This window comes from Drosophila serrata, unplaced genomic scaffold (genome assembly GCF_035046125.1).
Source record: "Drosophila serrata isolate PLE 108 unplaced genomic scaffold, ASM3504612v1 contig_240, whole genome shotgun sequence".
Classification (NCBI taxonomy): domain Eukaryota; kingdom Metazoa; phylum Arthropoda; class Insecta; order Diptera; family Drosophilidae; genus Drosophila; species Drosophila serrata.
The window spans coordinates 5,495,862-5,514,368 of record NW_028257138.1 but is presented as its reverse complement, the minus strand read 5'-3'; the positions used below and the strand labels follow the sequence as shown (position 1 = coordinate 5,514,368).

Here is an 18,507-nt window from a genome sequence, read left to right as displayed (position 1 = left end):
TCGTTATCCCACACGGAATCCCACAGCAACATATGCTCATATATGTAGGACTCCGGTGTCATCATTACCATGACTGGGATTACGATTACTGTCATCGTTGTGTCATCACACACACAGCGGCGTCTTTATGGCTTTTGGCGCTGAAATGCTAAGAAAAGTTTTTGCCGGGGTTTATGTCCATGCCTGGAAACATATGGCATATTGCCAGGCGAAACATTTAATGGTCTGCAAAATGGCCGGGGTCCGGGACATTAAAAGTTGCTTAACCTTCATTAGGCGCCCGATTCCGATGCCGACTGTCAGTGAGATGGGGCGAAATTTAATATGTGTCAAGTCCTGTCAACGGGGGGCTTAATATCCCATTTGTGCAGGGCCGCCGCACTGCATCCTAATGATATGCTTGAAAGAATGGCAAATCACCGCAGTTGGCAGCCAAAGGAGCGGCATCCGGTGGAGCTTTAATCAGCGAAAGGAGTGCCAATGAGGAGGCACTACCAGTGGCCGTGGAGCACAATTTCCAGCTTGTTTCACGCCACAATGACACCAGAGAGAGAGGCGCTAATGCGGCGACATGGCATTATCCTTGTTCCTTTTTTTTTGCGCGCGGAGTCCTGGTCTTGTCTCTGCTCCTGCGGCTGCACTCTGCCTGCTTATTTTGATAATCAAATTTGCGCAAACAGGCGAGAACAGAACAAGGAACACGAAGGAGGCAAGGGCCAAGGATAATAAGGGTTGAGCTCCGTGCACTCTCACAATTAGATTGGCAAGACTTCAAGTTTCTGCCGTTGGTCTTTAAGTGGCTTCTACCTATTTTATTATATATTTATTATACTATTATAAAACTTAAATCATGATTCTGAATATTAAAATTCCTCTTAACTTAATTAAGGGTCTTCTTTTAGTGTTAGATACCATCATATTTTAGGGTTTTTCTTTCCGAGAACCTTATGTATAATATGAGAAAAAGCGTTTCAAAAACTGTTCCGCATATTCTTCCTTATATAATGAGCTTAGCAAATTCAAAATATTGCTAATTATGCGGTCAGTTGGAGTAGAAACCTATAAAAGGAGGTAGTTATATTCTAAGTTCCATATTTGTCATAGAATGACTATTATTCAATTACGGCTTGTGTTCCTTGTGCTCGGCACTGCTGTGCCCAGTGCTTGGAGCAATTACTACATTCCCTACTTGGATTCAGTACCCATGCCCAGGCCAATACCCTTCTCAATGGCTTCATATTCAAAAATTATGCCGATCGCATCGGGTTCGAGGAGCTCTCAGCAGTGTGGTCAATGTAAACTGCAATCATATTTTACCGAAAATGACATTCAAACTGACGCCAAGCTGAACACGGTGAGTTGATTACTTTGGATAATTAATGTTGAGGTATAATATTCAGATCTTTGAACAAACATCACTGGTAGTTGGAATTGATCGCCAAGTATGGCTTTCCGTCAGAGAACCATATCATCCAGACAGCCGACGGCTACAAACTCTCTTTGCATCGCATGCCACGGCCAGGAGCCAAGCCTGTCCTCCTCGTCCACGGACTGATGTCCAGCTCGGCATGCTGGGTACAGCTCGGGCCGAGCCTCGGCCTGGCCTACCTTCTCTACCTAAAGGGCTTCGACGTCTGGATGCTGAATACCAGGGGAAACATTTACTCACGCGATCACGTAAGGGGCCGAATCCCCGACTCAGAGTACTGGGACTTCTCGTATCACGAGATCGGAACCCACGATCTGCCGGCTGCCGTGGATGCGATCATCCAGAAAACGAATCAGCAGCAGATCCAGTACATTGGACACTCGCAGGGCTCCACGGCGTTCTTTGTGATGAGCAGCGAAAAGCCGCAGTACGCCAACAAGATTAGCCTCATGCAGTCGCTGTCCCCAACGGTCTATCTGGAGCACAACCGTAGTCCTGTGCTCAAGTTTCTGAGTGTCTTCAATGGTGGGTTTGCGGTAAGTGGCTAGAGGATGAGGGAATGAGAAAAATGGAGAACAAATTTGGAGTGTTATTCTATGCCGCAGTTGCTGATCGAACTTCTGGGAGGCCATCAGATCTCGCTGACGACGTCACTCATCAAAAAATTCAGTAAACACATCTGCTCGTTGTCAGTAGTGACCAGTCGCATCTGTGCCATCTTCGACTTTATATTGTGTGGCTTTAACTGGCAGGGCTTCAATCAGGTAAGATTTTCTTAAATATCAGAAGTGAATGATTCCATGCAATCCCATCTTTTGCAGACCCTTTCCCCTATAATAGAGGGCCACTCCTCGCAGGGTGCCTCCGCCAAGCAGATCCTCCATTACGCCCAGCAGCAAGGTCAGCAGACGTTCCAGCGTTATGACTACGGCAAAGTCCTGAATCTTCTCCGATACAAGGCCGCTTACCCGCCCCAGTATAACCTTTCGCAGGTGAACAGCAAGGTCCAGCTGTACTCCGGCAGCGGTGACTGGATAGGATCCTTTGCAGATGCCACCAGGCTGCAGAACCTATTGCCCAACTGCATTGGGAACACCCAGGTGGCGTCCGAGGGCTTCTCTCACTATGACTTTACAATCTCAAATGACATCCGTTCCCTTGTCTACGATCAGGTCATGGGGCAGTGCCAAAACAATTAAAGTTTAGAATTATTTTTAAACCGATTAATAAGATGGAATTGATACAATATATTTGCCAAAATGTCTGTGTTTTAATTTATTATAATGAAGTTATTCCAATATAATTACAAGAATAAATATAAATAATCAAACAGATTCTGATATGCTTTTGCTAAATAATTATTAATAAATTGAGCTGTAATTATCTTTTTACATTATGAAATAATGTTCCTTGAACATTGAAAAAGGATTAACTTTAACTAATACATTTTTGTCTCTGGGTTTCTGATTGTTTCCTTAAAGTTTCGCTCTTAGGCTGCTAGAGACTTAACATAACTAAGAAAAATTTATGTTAGTAAAAAATGTTCGATAATTTTACGAGATTCCATGAGGATTTTCTTGCTTTTACACTGTTCCCTACGGTCCTATATTCGGTTTATTAATTTAATTCTAAGGAGGTACAGCTAAAGTTTACATGGATCTCGTCTGATTTTGGTGTCCTTGAACATATAAGGAAATCCACCGAGATATATTCAATTGATTTTTACATAGATTTGTAGACCCAGGAAAATTAAAAACTATTATAATTGAATTTGGCATTTGATTAGAGTTTCCTTTCAAAAAGGAATGCCAAAATTTAAAGTATCTCTTCCTGTTTCAAATCCTTGGTACAGCGGCAGAGAGTTCCTTTCATAACATTCCGTTCTTGATCCTAAACTTGAAATAAAAGTCTTTTTGTAAAAAGGAAAATCCCTTGGGACCCTTTGTTTTTGTACTTACTTATGAACTTTCAAGACATTTAGAAATCATTTCAAGGTTGTTTGATCTTAACCCTTGGCAATTATTGCTTTAATCATGTAATAAATACATACCAGTAGGATTATCTACGGCACTCTTATTTAGGCATATTCTTTTAAATTTCTCGGTATATTAGTCAGTGGTATATATAAAGAGTCTTAGTAGACCTGTTACCCTCAAAGTAATCTTTTAGCCAAGATGAAAATTCTGATCTGCTCTGCTCTTCTCACGGTCCTGGCGATTGGTGCCGTCGCAGCTGAGGTACACAAGTGATCCTTGTAACTGCTGTACTTAATTGATCCTTGGAGTTTTGTTTTCTTAGGTCAGCGAAGATGATTTATTGAGTTACTTTCGGAGCCAGCTGAAAGCCGATGACAGCCAGGATAATCCCGAGCCAGCCCCGGAGCAGTCGAATGAAGTGGATGAATCCGACGAACAGCCTGCAGCTCCGCCAGCTCCTCCAGCTCCTCCAGCTCCGCCAGCTCCGGTAGCTCCGGCCGATCCCAGTCCAATTCAAGCTCCATCTCAGGATGAAATCGTCATTCGTCCTTGCACTAATCGAAAACCTAGCCCAACTCCAGCTCCGAATCAAGACCATCTTTCTACTTCGCGCATTAATTTGGTACTTTATCTATTACGTACTCATTTGCTGCTGCGAAAGGAACTACAGAAGTCGCAGCAACAGCAAGAAGACCAGAGGCAGTTGGTTTTGAACATTGACAATTTAATTAAGTCGCAATCTCAGCTGAGGATATTGTCCGAAAGGATCCAGTCCCGGTTGTTGGTAAACTTAATCAAGTTGAGAGCCGAACAAGCCCATAGACTGGAAGACCCCCCAACACCAAGTGCACTTGTAAGCAATCACTAATCAATAACGTGATCTATTTATCACTATCAAATATCATTATATATATCATTATCATATATTTACAGACATTGGAGGCCCAACCGCAGCCAGGATCGACACAGCCAGCATCGTTACCGCCGCCGGAAATATCGAATCAGCCAATGCCAATCGCACCCCAGGGATCTCTGTCACAGTCACAGGCGCAGTCGCAGTTACTGTCACGGTTGGAGGCACAGGCACAGGCACAGGCGCAGTCGCAGTTGAATTCGAACTCTGGACAGTCACAGCAGCAGAGGCAGTTGAATTCGAACTCTGAACAGTCACAGCACCAGAGGCAGTTGAATTCGAACTCTGAACAGTCACAGCACCAGAGGCAGTTGAATTCGAACTCTGAACAGTCACAGCAGCAGAGGCAGTTGAATTCGAACTCTGAACAGTCACAGCAGCAGAGGCTGTTGAATTCGATCTCTGACCAGTCACAGATGCAGAGGCAGTTGAGTTCGGATTCGAGGATGTCACAGGGACAATCGCAATCGCAATTCTTGCAGCCCAAGACAAAATTGCCATCGCAGTTACAGTACTTGTAATTGATTGCTTTAATAAATACATGTCCAATAAAGGACATTGATTAATGAAACTATGTCTATAAATGTGGGTGTCGATGGGTGGTCAATACATCTTGTGAGTTTGATTTTTCTCTAAGCTTTGGCTGAGTGGGATTATATATATTATACTTATCTAGTTCAGCAATATATATTTTAAAAATAAGAAAATTGAATATCACATATTTTATATAACATTTTTAGCTATGAATGCGTCCTGCATAGTCTTCAAATGTAGATACCTGATATATCCTAGTATCCTAGAAAAAGTTATAAAGTTGAAATTGGTTCATTTTTTAAAATATCCTTATTTACTTAAGCATAGTAAGATCTCTAAATTTACAGAGAAACTTATGTAGTTGAAGCAAAAATAGCAGTTCTCAAGGCTGTTTGGTGTTGGCGTAATCTTTTTGTAAATCTTTACGCTTATGACGCAACATTCAAATATTGATAGCATTATCCCCGCCTAGGCATTTCCATTTCAAGCGTGATCTTAATAATTTCACGGTAAGTTAGTATCGAACCTATAAAAGAGGCTGTGATGATTCGCCCCGAAAGTGAGTTGAGTATCAGAATGATAATCTTTTCATGTTCAACGTTATTTATGCTCCTTGCTGTCGGAGCTCTAGCAGACAGTCAAAGCCTTGGTTTATTCCGTGGACAATCGATGAAAGTGGATGATTCTCAGGTACATTATTGCATCGAAAACCAAGCATGGATAAAACAATATGATTTAACATCAGGGCCTTGGAATTGCAACTGCTACGGATGCGTTGTTACGTGGCAGCCTTTCCACCGATATCTCTAATCAGTTACAAAATGTGGTCCAATCTCATCCGAAGTCTTCAGTATGGATTATCCGTGTTCCGCCAACCCCATCACAATTGTACCTGATCTTAGTTTCCCAGAATCAAAGTCAAAACCTTAATGGCTCAGCACAACCACCTAAAATACAGGCAAGGACGATGTCACATCATGTTGGTGAACACCGCCTTATGCAAACACTTTACACAGTCTCACAGTTAGAGACGCAATTAAGAAGTGAAATTGCCCAAATACTTGGTCTTCAGTCTGCCTCACAGACTTTGCAAAGCGCAGCCGAAACACAAGGTTCTCAGTCACAGTCTCAATTACAAAATCTACCAGTGAACAATTTCGACCAATCACAAGGCTCTCAATCGGAGTCCCAATCACAAAATCAGATTTTGAATACCTTAGACCAATCAAGAAATATTTATTCTCAGTCAGGGTCACAGACTCAAATACAAAATCAAGGTGATCAAAGCTTAACCGATTCAAAAGGCTCTCAGTCACAGTCTCAATCACAAAATCAATTAACTAATATTTATTCTCGGTCAGGATCACAGTTTCAATTACAAAATCAAAAAGGTCAAAGCTTAACAGAACCAAGAGGATCTCAGTCACAGTCTCAATTACAAAATCAATTAAATGATATTTATTCTCAGTCAGGATCACAGTTTCAATTACAAAATCAAAATGGCCAAAGCCCAACCGATTCAAAAGGCTTCCAGTCACAGTCTCAATCACAAAATCAATTAAATGATATTTATTCTCGGTCAGGATCACAGTTTCAATTACAAAATCAAAATGGCCAAAACCCCACCGATTCAAAAGACTCTCTGTCACAGTCTCAATTACAAAATCTTCTAGTGAACAGCTTGGACCAATCACAAGGCTCTCAGTCGGAGTCCCAATCCCAAAATCAGATTGTTAACAGATTAGACCAATTAAATAACATTTATTCTCAGTCAGGGTCACTGTCACAATCACAAAATCAAAATGGACAAAACTTAAACCATCCAAAAGGCTCTCAGTCACAGTCTCAATCACAAAATCAATTAAATGATATTTATTCTCAGTCAGGGTCACAGTTTCAATCACAAAACCAAAATGGCCAAAGCCCAACCGATTCAAAAGGCTCTCAGTCACAGTCTCAATCACAAAATCAATTAAATGATATTTATTCTCAGTCAGGGTCACAGTTTCAATCACAAAACCGAAATGGCCAAAGCCCAACCGATTTAAAAGGCTCTCAGTCACAGTCTCAATTACAAAATCTTCTAGTGAACAGCTTGGACATATCACAAGGCTCTCAGTCGGAGTCCCAATCCCAAAATCAGATTCTAAACAGATTAGACCAATTAAATAACATTTATTCACCGTCAGGGTCACAGTTTCAATTACAAAATCAAAATGGCCAAAGCCCAACCGGTTCAAAAGGCTCTCTGTCACAGTCTCAATTACAAAATCTTCTAGTGAACAGCTTGGACCAATCACAAGGCTCACAGTCGGAGTCCCAATCCCAAAATCAGATTGTTAACAGATTAGACCAATTAAATAACATTTATTCTCAGTTAGGGTCACTGTCTCAATCACAAAATCAAAATGGACAAAGCTTAACCCATCCAAAAGGCTCTCAGTCACAGTCTCAATCACAAAATCAATTAAATGATATTTATTCTCAGTCAGGGTCACAGTTTCAATCACAAAACCAAAATGGCCAAAGCCCAACCGATTCAAAAGGCTCTCTGTCACAGTCTCAATTACAAAATCTTCTAGTGCACAGCTTGGACATATCACAAGGCTCTCAGTCGGAGTCCCAATCCCAAAATCAGATTCTAAACAAATTAGACCAATTAAATAACATTTATTCACCGTCAGGGTCACAGTTTCAATTACAAAATCAAAATGGCCAAAGCCCAACCGGTTCAAAAGGCTCTCTGTCACAGTCTCAATTACAAAATCTTCTAGTGAACAGCTTGGACCAATCTCAAGGCTCTCAGTCGGAGTCCCAATCCCAAAATCAGATTGTTAACAGATTAGACCAATTAAATAACATTTATTCTCAGTCAGGGTCACTGTCTCAATCACAAAATCAAAATGGACAAAGCTTAACCCATCCAAAAGGCTCTCAGTCACAGTCTCAATCACAAAATCAATTAAACGATATTTATTCTCAGTCAGGGTCACAGTTTCAATCACAAAACCAAAATGGCCAAAGCCCAACCGATTCAAAAGGCTCTCAATCACAGTCTCAATTACAAAACCTTCTAGTGAACAGCTTGGACCAATCACAAGGCTCTCAGTCAGAGTCCCAATCCCAAAATCAGATTGTTAACAGATTAGACCAGTTAAATAACATTTATTCTCAGTCAGGGTCACTATCTCAATCACAAAATCAAAATGGACAAAGCTTAACCCATCCAAAAGGCTCTCAGTCACAGTCTCAATCACAAAATCAATTAAATGATATTTATTCTCAGTCAGGGTCACAGTTTCAATTACAAAATCAAAATGGCCAAAGCCCAACCGATGCAAAAGGCTCTCAATCACAGTCTCAATTACAAAACCTTCTAGTGAACAGCTCGGACCAATCACAAGGCTCTCAGTCAGAGTCCCAATCCCAAAATCAGATTGTTAACAGATTAGACCAATTAAATAACATTTATTCTCAGTCAGGGTCACTATCTCAATCACAAAATCAAAATGGACAAAGCTTAACCCATCCAAAAGGCTCTCAGTCACAGTCTCAATCACAAAATCAATTAAATGATATTTATTCTCAGTCAGGGTCACAGTTTCAATTACAAAATCAAAATGGCCAAAGCCCAACCGATTCAAAAGGCTCTCAGTCACAGTCTCAATCACAAAATCAATTAAATGATATTTATTCTCAGTCAGGGTCACAGTTTCAATCACAAAATCAAAATGGACAAAGCTTAACCCATCCAAATAACTCTCAGGCACAGCCTCAATCACGAAATCAATTAAATAATATTTATTCTCAGTCAGGGTCACAGTCTCAATTACAAAACCAAAATGGCCAAAGCCCAACCGATTCAAAAGGCTCTCAGTTACAGTCTCAATCTCAAAATCAATTAAATGATATTTATTCTCAGTCAGGGTCACAGTTTCAATCACAAAATCAAAATGGCCAAAGCCCAACCGATTCAAGAGGCTCTCAGTCACAGTCTCAATCACAAAATCAATTAAATGATATTTATTCTCAGTCAGGGTCACAGTTTCAATTACAAAATCAAAATGGCCAAAGCCCAACCGATTCAAGAGGCTCTCAGTCACAGTCTCAATCACAAAATCAATTAAATGATATTTATTCTCAGTCAGGGTCACAGATTCAATTACAAACCCAAAATGTCCAAAGCCCAACCGATTCAAAAGGCTCTCAGTCACAGTCTCAATCACAAAATCAATTAAATGATATTTATTCTCAGTCAGGGTCACTGTCTCAATCACAAAATCAGAATGGACAAATCTTAACCCATCCAAAAGGCTCTCAGTCACAATCACAAAATCAATTAAATGATATTTATTCTCAGTCAGGGTCACAGATTCAATTACAAAACCAAAATGTCCAAAGCTTAACCGATTCAAAAGGCTCTCAGTCACAGTCTCAATCACAAAATCAATTAAATGATATTTATTCTCAGTCAGGGTCACTGTCTCAATTACAAAACCAAAATGGCCAAAGCCTAACCGATTCAAAAGGCTCTCAGTCACAGTCTCAATCACAAAATCAATTAAATGATATTTATTCTCAGTCAGGGTCACTGTCTCAATCACAAAATCAAAATGGACAAATCTTAACCCATCCAAAAGGCTCTCAGGCACAGCCTCAATCACAAAATCAATTAAATGATATTTATTCTCAGTCAGGGTCACAGATTCAATTACAAAACCAAAATGTCCAAAGCTTAACCGATTCAAAAGGCTCTCAGTCACAGTCTCAATCACAAAATCAATTAAATGATATTTATTCTCAGTCAGGGTCACTGTCTCAATCACAAAATCAAAATGGACAAATCTTAACCCATCCAAAAGGCTCTCAGGCACAGCCTCAATCACAAAATCAATTAAATGATATTTATTCTCAGTCAGGGTCACTGTCTCAATTACAAAACCAAAATGGCCAAAGCCTAACCGAATCAACAGGATCTCAGTCACAGTCTCAACTACAAAATCAAATTGTTAACAGATTAGACCAATTAAATAGCATTAATTCGCAGTCAGGTTCACAGTTTCAAATACAAAATCAAAATGGACAAAGCTCAACCGAATCACAGGGCTCTCAGTCACAGTCTCAATTACAAAATCAAACTGGACAAAGTTTAACCGGATCACAAGGATCTCATTCGCAGTCTCAATTACAAAATCTAATTGTGAACAGCTTAGACCAAACAAATAACATTTATTCTCAGTCAGGGTCACAGTTTCAAACACAAAATCAGACTGGACAAATCTCAACCGAATCAAAAGTCTCTCAAACACAGTTTCAAGTACAGAATCAAACCTTAAACAGCTTAGCCCATTCCAATGACTCTCCGTCCCAGTCACAGTTTCAAAATCAATCTACTATAATCACCACGATAAACTCCACAGTCCAGAAAATTACACAGTACATAATAGAAAGTCCTCCGCTCTTCTTCACGGTGTCGGATATTAAAGACGATTCAAGGCTCCAAACTGTAAGTAAAGGTCTCTCCCTGTATTTTATTTTTTTAATGGAGTCTCCAAAATATATAATCTCTATATTTGTCCAATCCCGATAGTTCGGTTTGATAGAGAAGTACGGGTATCCATCACAGACCCACTACTTTTACACTGAAGACGGCTTCAAGCTCTGCATGCACCGCATACCACGGCCGGGAGCTCCGCCCGTGCTCCTCGTCCATGGATTGATGTCTAGCTCGGTTTCTTGGGTGCAATTGGGTCCATCGAATAGCCTGGCCTACCTTCTGTACCGGAAGGGCTATGACGTTTGGATGCTCAACACGAGGGGTAACATCTACTCCCGGGAGCACAAGAAGAAACTGAACCAGCGGGACTACTGGGATTTCTCCTTCCACGAGGTGGGCAAGCTGGACTTGCCGCCGGCAATCGACTTGATCCTGCAGACCACTCATCAGTCGAAAATCCAATATATCGGGCACTCCCAGGGCTCCACCGCCTTCTTTGTGATGTGCAGTGAGAGGCCCGAGTACGCCTCCAAGGTGAATCTCATGCAGTCCCTTGCGCCAACGGTGTTTATGAAGGATAATCGTAGTCCGGTGCTCAAGTTCTTGGGAATGTTGAAGGGCAAGTTTTCGGTGAGGGTTCTGTGAGTCTGAGAAATGGGGGGAAAAGTACTAAACTCTGTCATATCTTCTTCTTTACAGATGCTTGTGAACCTGTTAGGCGGCTATGAGATCTCGTCGAGGTCGAGACTCGTAAAGCAATTCCGCGAACATATTTGCTCTACCTCGGAGCTGGCCAGTCACATCTGTGCCACCTTTGATTTTGTGCTCTGTGGCTTCAACTGGAAGTCCTTCAATGAGGTAGGTCTCCTCCAGACTCTGTACAGTTTGAAAATCCCACTTGACTGACTCCTTTTGCAGACCCTTACCCCCATTGTGGCTGCTCACGCCTCACAGGGCGCCTCCGCCAAGCAGATTTACCACTACGCTCAGATGAATGGTAAACCTACCTTCCAGCCTTTCGACCACGGCCACATCCTGAATCACATCCGGTACAAAAATAACGATCCGCCCAGCTACAACCTGTCACAGGCGATTTCCAAGGTTGTGATTCATCACAGCAGTGGCGATTGGCTGGGAGTTGACTCTGATGTTGCCCATCTAGAGCAAATGCTGCCGAACCTCGTCGAGAGCAGAAAGGTCGCGTCCGAGAGCTTTGCTCATTTTGACTTTACGATCTCAAGAGATGTTCGCACGCTGGTCTACGACAGCGTTCTCAACCATCTAGAAAAACATCTTAACACAAATCAATAGATTCTTTGTTTTATCACTAAGAATATTAACCGAATAAATAAAGGAATATATATAAATATGTCCCCATCTTAATACTTTCGGTGGGCAAGAAAAATGGGAGGGAAGCTCTAGGCAGCTGGTTCACCCACTGATAATGAAGGTCCCTCTGGGGATCTGCAATTTAGTGTCACCATCACCATTACTCAACCGACCGAGGGAGAGAAAAGAGAAATCAATGCTCACGAGCTGCGCCAACGAAAATTTGCATATCCCTGGACCCCCAAAGCGCTTCCATAAATTTCACATCCTGAACGCATATTTACACGCCGCGAGGCCAAGTTTCCAAATTAAGTTTGCAATCGAAATGAGGCGAAGGGAAGCCAGGACCAAGGCCTTAAATTGCTCACGTGTGTGACACATTTCTTTCTTTAGCCTGAACGGAGCACAATGACAATGGCGAACAAGCGGAAGCGGAAACGCGAAATGTGAAAAATGCGCAGAGCAAACAAAACGTGGGTGTGGAGGGGTGGTAAAAGGGAAACAGGGAAAGGTGGAACGTGTCGCTTAACAGCTCCACGTACGCAGCCCGCGAGGCACATGCCACCCACCATAGCCTCCTCGATGGAGGTGACATTTCACCTTTTTTCAAGTCAAGTCGGAAAATGGATAAAGTATTTCCCAGTTTTTGCCTTTATGTTTGTTTACTGCAATTATAGTCTTTGTCTTAATTTAAAATCAATAACTGCTGGACTTTTATTTCTATCAATAAACAAGTGATAGTTAAGTATGTCTCACACTCCACCTTTAGAATTATAGATCTGTTATAATTTATATAATTAAAAGTTCTTTGCTTTATTAAATCTCAAGTTCAGAGCTGTGATTCACCATTATTTTTTTCTTTTAAATTAGAAATGTCTGCATATTTGGTGAGCTTATGTTAATGCCTGTCCATCTAACTTTAATTTTAAGGCCTCAGTATCTTAACACTATAATATCTGTTTTCATAAAAAACCCCAATTTTCAATACTATTTCCTTTAAATAGTATACATTTATATATATTTGCCATCACTGCTCCACCTTGCATGGTAGGCCCTTCTGGACGGAGAACGGATTCCGTATCCCCCATCGCAGGCCCGTCGTACGTGTGTTATTTAATGCTTATCTTTATCCTTTTCCCATTAGTGTTATTGATGTTGGCAGCGGCGGGGCTCGTTGTCAACCTGCTCTAAAAAAAAAAAACTTCCCACAGGTGCGGCCTCGCTCCGCTTCTTCGATAAACTTGGCCTCCGGCTAAGCGCTGACAATTGATGCCAAGGATACTCCAGCCAAATCACGCGCTAAACATTATTTTAATGTCCCCAGGCAGTCACATATGGATGTACATATATTCGAGTCCCTGCCCCTGCTTCTTGCCTCTTTGTTTCTGGTTTCGCAGGGGGACTCTTTAAAGCCCTGCCAGTTCGCTTCTCGTTTCTCGGAATTTTCGTGTGCGTCAAGAGGACCCTTGGGAAGCGCTGGCATTCTGCTCCCTGATTCGAATTCAACGGATCCCACGCATCAAGACGGGTCGTGTCCTTGAAGGATTTGGGCCTGAAATTGAATGAAAATGATGGTTAAGTACGGAGCCAGATGGCTTGGCAACAAATCGAAGCCAGAGAGCTGTGTTCTGGATGAGTTTTTGCCCTTTTTTAAAGTTAAATGTCAGTGAATTAATGAATTACTTGGAATATAAATTAATAAATTTAATTGAAATATTATATAAACGTGTCACGGGTTTGTAAAACTTAAACTCAGACTTCTCCAACACTTTTTCTTGCAACATTACTGAGGGGGGAAAATGCAACCCTGCTTATCTTCGATTTATGAAAACTTGGTTAGCTCTGACATTTCAATCATCGAAAAAAGGTCGTCCGGCAGCAATTGTGTTCTGTTATGTAGTTTTCGACTGGTGGATAAACCTTTCACACATTTTCAACACCAATCCCAACAAATTCAAATGTTTCGCCAACATTTCGTATTAAAATAGAAGCACAAACAACTAAGAAGCGGTCGAGGAATTTCGCGAGGCCCCAAGTGTAGTTGAAAAAACCCATCTGACAGCACCCGAGTTCTCAATTTTCTATAGAAAAGCGAACGAAAACCCAAGTAGCAAGTGCCCCCGAGTGAAGACCAAGTCAAAGTGACCATCGACGACGGACCAGATGCGCCAGCCAAGACAACCGCTCCAAAGTCCAGCCGAGTCCACAAACTGAAATCCCCCAGCCAGCCGGAGAAACCAACCAATTCGAACCAAGAGTCCAGGTGATATGTGGTACCAAAAGCATACTATGAACCCGCAGCCCTGTGTACCGGTGGTGCACGAACAGATCGCGCTGCAGTGCGCCCGGAGCATTTTGCGGATGACCTCCACTCTGCCACAGCCACCCTCTCGCACTCCGTCCGGTCATGTGCCCATCCTGGTGGAGCTGCGATGCACAGACGAGCCCACCGTCTACCGCTATCAGGTTAATATGCCGTCCTGGAGCCTCTGGCCGCAGGAGCCAAAGCCGCCGTCGTCGTCGGACAGCAGCTCCGATCCTGAGTTGCAGGTGCTAATGCTTCCAGAATCAACGGACTCGCTGGTCCCAAAGTTGCCGGAAATACCACCCTGTCCCATGCACGGGCCCTCCGGCCGGGATGCAATGCCGGTGTCAACAAAACCCTTGGTGATGAGCCAATCCTTTGTGCATGTGGTCGACCCATTGGATTTCTCGGTCAACCCGACCATCATAACCACCTGCAGTGCCCCACCCATGGCCGGCAAGGTCGCTGACTCCATTCAGGAGCACTTTGAGGCCACTCTATTTGAGGAGCGGCAGAGTCCGCTGTCCTACGAAAACATCTGGCTGCCGGATGATCCGGAAGCTGTCACAGCTTCTGCTTCAGATTCAGCTTCAGCTTCAGTTTCAGCGTCAGCTTCAGCTTCATATTATACTCCAGCTTCATCCCCAATCTCATTGTCACCGCGGCGTTACCAGGATGTGCCACCGCCGACCCGACGCTTTCCACAACAGCTCTTCCTGGACGAGAACAACGAGTACGTGGACTCCAGCGAGGAGCGTCCAACTAATGGGCCTAGAACCGAGGCCGCAATAACTCGGAGCGAGTGGGCTAGAATCCCCGAACTGTGTCTGGATAGCAATGGGGAGTATGTGCCAAATCAGCTGCTCCAGCGTCCTCTTAATGGTTACCGGCTGGAGAACCAGCCAGTGCAGCATCCTCCCAGGCAGCAGCAGCAACAGCAGCAGCAGCAACAACAGCAGCAGCAGCAGCAGCAGCAGCATCTCCACCAGCAGCAGCAGCAGCAGCTCCACCAGCAGCAGCAGCCCCACCAGCAGATGCACCACCAGAAGCAGCAGCAGCCGCCGGCCCACCCTCCCATGAGACTTAATGGCCTCAACGGTTTCAAGGCCCCAAAGAGCTTCCCACCTCAACTCAACGGTATCCACAAGAACGGCTATAAGCCGGCTGACCAGTATATGGCCTACACCGATCAGGACAAAGTGATGCGTCTGCGCTTCCAGGAGCACTTCAACGACTGGTCGAAGCAGGTGCCGGCCCGAGGCGAGCAGCATATGGAGCGATTGATAAATCAAATGACAACGGAGCCCCTGCCGCGTGTCACAGGTGAGAGATGAATGGTGAATCCCAGGTCCACAAAGAGTAATTCTAAAAAGGAAATCTGTTTCTAGATGCTGTTGTGCCGGCGGAGGCACTGCCGCAGCCCCACAGCTACCGGGAGCCGCCGACGTTCTTCCGCTGGAATTACTGCACTCTGTGCCATACGGCCATGCGGACTGTCCGCAACTCAGTTGACCATTATACATCGCGGGCCCATGAGCGACGGGTCAGCACCTTTCTGGGCCGCTTGCGTTTTGACAAGAATCTGTCCACAAACCCGGCCCTGGGAGATATCCTAGCACTGCCGGAGCAAGTGCTTCGTTTCTTGCATAAGGACCGCCCCTCGGATCTCTACTGTGACCTGTGCGACCTTCGACTCACCTCGATTATCCATGCCGAGCAGCACTTTTTCGGTCGTCGCCACCGCCAGATGGAGCGTCAGATGAGCGAGGATCACGGCATTTACACCATGCAGAGCCACTGGATGCGCAAGGACACCAAGTTGCTGATGTGCGAGCTGTGCGACGTGAGCATCACGTCCGAGTCTCAGATGGCCATGCACATCTCTGGCATTCGCCACCGGAAGCGTGCCCACATAGCACGAGCACGTGGCATCTTTGGCCTGGGCCCGATACCCGTCGATGGCAGCCACATGTTCGAGATCAACAACAATGGCACCCTGGCACCGTTGCGTCCGCAGGTTTCCAGCGCCATCCAGTACCGCCCTTGGGGCGATCCCAGTGCCGCCTACTACTGTGAGGCATGCAACGTGACGCTGAACCACCTGAAGTCTGTGAGGCAGCACGAGAACGGGCGCATGCACCAACGCAACCTGGTGCGCCTGCCACAGAAGTGATCAGGATCAAGGATGATCGAGAGGAACAACATTGAGTGATGTTAGTATGGAAGTAGCAGAGAGCAGTTCGATTTAACCACCCCAGTCCGGATCGAAGAAGCCGGTCCGCGTTGCAGTGCTGCGTGTTAATTGCAATTTATTTTTGATCTATATAGCTTTTTTATGTTTTATAATAGTAGTAAATAAAATATCTCGCTAAAATCCAAAAAGGTTAACCTAACAATTAATACTACAGCACGCTTCTATAATTTAACTGCCTTGTGTATTATAATTTTAGCTATTCAATTCTGTCTGTGATTTCAAGGGAAGGAATCGTTTCCTACCTTTTAAATTATATACATTCATGATCTAAATTAACAGCCAGGACGATCTATCCATGTTTGATATAAAAATAAATTCTTGAAATTTTTTAAAAGTTTTCGAAAAATAAATAATAATTTTAAAATTTGGCAAAAATGTTGATTTTTTAAGAATTTGAAATGAGTATCCAGATTTCATAGCGTAGCATGGGAAAGCTTTTAGCATTTAGCTTATTAAGGATTTTTTTACTTAGTTATGACATTTTTAAACATTAATTTGTCAACAAAATGGTCACATAAAAATCGATAAATATATATTGAAAGAATTCAAATATTTTAACTTAAATAAAAATAAATGCCATCAAATACTCTTTAAATATTATTCTAAAAATATGGAGCATACCTAATTCAATATAAAATAAAATGTAGCTACGTTTTTTTTAACCCTTGTAGCTATTAAAAATACTTATTAACCACTTAAAAATATTTTATAAAACCTTGCATGCTAATGCTTGCAGTATGAAGCATACTTTCAGGGGTAAATAAAAAATGTCTACCAGCAACATGTTGCTGCAACAAGCTGCAGTGCAGCCATATCAAAAAATCTACATTTCCGGTTGGGAGGAGGAACTATCAGCACTTCCGGGCTTAATTAATGATGCGATTCTCTCGCCGCCTCTGTCTGGAATCTTTGCTTTTAATTGCTCGCCTGCTTATGCATCAGCACGCTCTCCTCTGGTGGCCAGACGAAAGTGGCATAAAATCTGATGCCACTGATGCCACTGCAGACGATAATGGTGGCCGTAAAAAGGAGTTATATCGAAGTGAGAGCGCCACTGCCAGTCGGCGGGAGTCTAGACAAAACATGGCGTTAAATAAATAAATAATAGCAGCTAAAAAACCAACCAAAAGGGGCAAAGAGACAACTTGGGAGGAAGAAGAATATTTATGGCCAATTCTTTTTTTGTCGCTCAGCTTTGTTACTTTGTTTGGGTTTTCCGGGACAAGGTCAATACCATGTGGTGGCCACACACATCCTGGCACAGGGCTACGGTTACGGATATCTCCTACCCATTGGACCTGGCCTGGTCGCCGGTTTTGCCGGTTTCAGCAGACAGCAGAAGCTTCAAACATGTTTTCGCATAAATTAAACTTCTTATCTGACTGTAAAACATTTGACGCCATTTCTGGTATTGTTGCTGTCGCATTTTAAACGCTTTTCACTGCGAAAATTCTGCAATATGAGTAGGGGTAGGAAAATATACAAATAAATATGGGCGGGAAATTGACATTTTTATCGATGATATAGTTAATGATATTGGCATTGTCCGAATGGGTGTTGGGTTTGCATTTATCTGCCTTGATGACAGCCATTAAGCAGATGAACTGCAGCAGGAAAATAACGCATATTAAAGTGTTTTCTACAAATTAAAATTACTATGGAAAGTTAAGGATATATAGACAAATTAAAACGGAAAAAAATCGTTAAAAAATAATGTGTAATTATATATTTTATTAATGATATATTTTCTATTCGAATTTCAAAGCCAAATTTGATTAATTTAATAAACTTTTAATGCTATTTTCTATGTGTGTTGATTTCCCTTTAATAGTCCTCGAATATAGCTTTTAAAAGTGCAGCATATACACACATGTTTTTGCACATATTTATATTAGCTGCACTCCAGATCCTCGGAAAATTGCGTTGAGTTCGTGTACAACTGTGTAAACAAATTAATTATGCAACTTTGTGGCTGGGCAAACTGAGCCAGCCTTCGCTCTCACTCAATAAAATATCCTTTCAACATATTTCAGCATAAACATTCGCCATTTCCTGCCACTCGCACTCCTCCCCCCTTGGGGGCAGCCTCAACCTCTCAGGCATAAGGAAATTTATGCGTGGCGAGGCCAAAACCAAAACCAAAACCGAAACCAAAACACATTCTCCAGGGCAAAACTCTCGACTCTGGCGACTAATTTGCATTCGTATGGCCCCCAGATACAGTGCAGCGCAAAGATACGGATACACACACAGGTAGAGATACAAATGCA

The 18,507-nt window shown here is 42.8% G+C and overlaps 4 protein-coding genes across 4 annotated transcripts; all 4 read left to right on the top strand.

Annotated features, from left to right (window-relative positions):
* Nucleotides 1-1,082: 1,082 nt before the first annotated feature.
* Nucleotides 1,083-2,703, top strand: LOC110183475 (lipase 3). The gene is made up of 4 exons (XM_020951755.2): nucleotides 1,083-1,354; nucleotides 1,426-1,965; nucleotides 2,035-2,193; nucleotides 2,251-2,703. The coding sequence occupies exons 1-4, from the start codon at nucleotides 1,106-1,108 to the stop codon at nucleotides 2,626-2,628; spliced, it is 1,326 nt and encodes a 441-aa protein (XP_020807414.1). The 5' UTR covers nucleotides 1,083-1,105; the 3' UTR covers nucleotides 2,629-2,703.
* Nucleotides 2,704-3,527: 824 nt separating this feature from the next.
* On the top strand, nucleotides 3,528-4,889 carry LOC110183426 (uncharacterized). The gene is made up of 3 exons (XM_020951708.2): nucleotides 3,528-3,666; nucleotides 3,728-4,258; nucleotides 4,339-4,889. Exons 1-3 carry the CDS (start codon nucleotides 3,604-3,606, stop codon nucleotides 4,837-4,839), a joined length of 1,095 nt encoding a protein of 364 aa, XP_020807367.2. The 5' UTR covers nucleotides 3,528-3,603; the 3' UTR covers nucleotides 4,840-4,889.
* Nucleotides 4,890-5,391: 502 nt separating this feature from the next.
* LOC110183425 (uncharacterized) lies at nucleotides 5,392-11,718 on the top strand. The gene is made up of 5 exons (XM_086830787.1): nucleotides 5,392-5,542; nucleotides 5,598-10,358; nucleotides 10,443-10,979; nucleotides 11,049-11,207; nucleotides 11,268-11,718. Exons 1-5 carry the CDS (start codon nucleotides 5,396-5,398, stop codon nucleotides 11,658-11,660), a joined length of 5,997 nt encoding a protein of 1,998 aa, XP_086686913.1. The 5' UTR covers nucleotides 5,392-5,395; the 3' UTR covers nucleotides 11,661-11,718.
* Nucleotides 11,719-13,502: 1,784 nt separating this feature from the next.
* On the top strand, nucleotides 13,503-16,365 carry dbf (doublefault). Its single transcript, XM_086830788.1, has 2 exons — nucleotides 13,503-15,306; nucleotides 15,372-16,365. Exons 1-2 carry the CDS (start codon nucleotides 13,947-13,949, stop codon nucleotides 16,154-16,156), a joined length of 2,145 nt encoding a protein of 714 aa, XP_086686914.1. The 5' UTR covers nucleotides 13,503-13,946; the 3' UTR covers nucleotides 16,157-16,365.
* The last annotated feature ends 2,142 nt before the right edge of the window (nucleotides 16,366-18,507 follow it).

What these genes read in the sequence shown, in the direction of transcription:
- LOC110183426 (XM_020951708.2), top strand. Translation starts at nt 3,604, where the DNA reads ATGAAAATTCTGATCTGCTCTGCTCTTCTCACGGTCCTGGCGATTGGT. An exon ending in TTGGTGCCGTCGCAGCTGAG is followed by an intron (nt 3,667 to 3,727) that starts GTACACAAGTGA and finishes TTGTTTTCTTAG; the next exon opens with GTCAGCGAAGATGATTTATT. An exon ending in CCCCAACACCAAGTGCACTT is followed by an intron (nt 4,259 to 4,338) that starts GTAAGCAATCAC and finishes ATATATTTACAG; the next exon opens with ACATTGGAGGCCCAACCGCA.
- LOC110183425 (XM_086830787.1), top strand. Translation starts at nt 5,396, where the DNA reads ATGATTCGCCCCGAAAGTGAGTTGAGTATCAGAATGATAATCTTTTCA. An exon ending in ACGATTCAAGGCTCCAAACT is followed by an intron (nt 10,359 to 10,442) that starts GTAAGTAAAGGT and finishes CAATCCCGATAG; the next exon opens with TTCGGTTTGATAGAGAAGTA. An exon ending in ACTGGAAGTCCTTCAATGAG is followed by an intron (nt 11,208 to 11,267) that starts GTAGGTCTCCTC and finishes CTCCTTTTGCAG; the next exon opens with ACCCTTACCCCCATTGTGGC.
- dbf (XM_086830788.1), top strand. Translation starts at nt 13,947, where the DNA reads ATGTGGTACCAAAAGCATACTATGAACCCGCAGCCCTGTGTACCGGTG. An exon ending in GCCCCTGCCGCGTGTCACAG is followed by an intron (nt 15,307 to 15,371) that starts GTGAGAGATGAA and finishes ATCTGTTTCTAG; the next exon opens with ATGCTGTTGTGCCGGCGGAG.
- LOC110183475 (XM_020951755.2), top strand. Translation starts at nt 1,106, where the DNA reads ATGACTATTATTCAATTACGGCTTGTGTTCCTTGTGCTCGGCACTGCT. An exon ending in TCTTCAATGGTGGGTTTGCG is followed by an intron (nt 1,966 to 2,034) that starts GTAAGTGGCTAG and finishes TCTATGCCGCAG; the next exon opens with TTGCTGATCGAACTTCTGGG. An exon ending in ACTGGCAGGGCTTCAATCAG is followed by an intron (nt 2,194 to 2,250) that starts GTAAGATTTTCT and finishes CATCTTTTGCAG; the next exon opens with ACCCTTTCCCCTATAATAGA.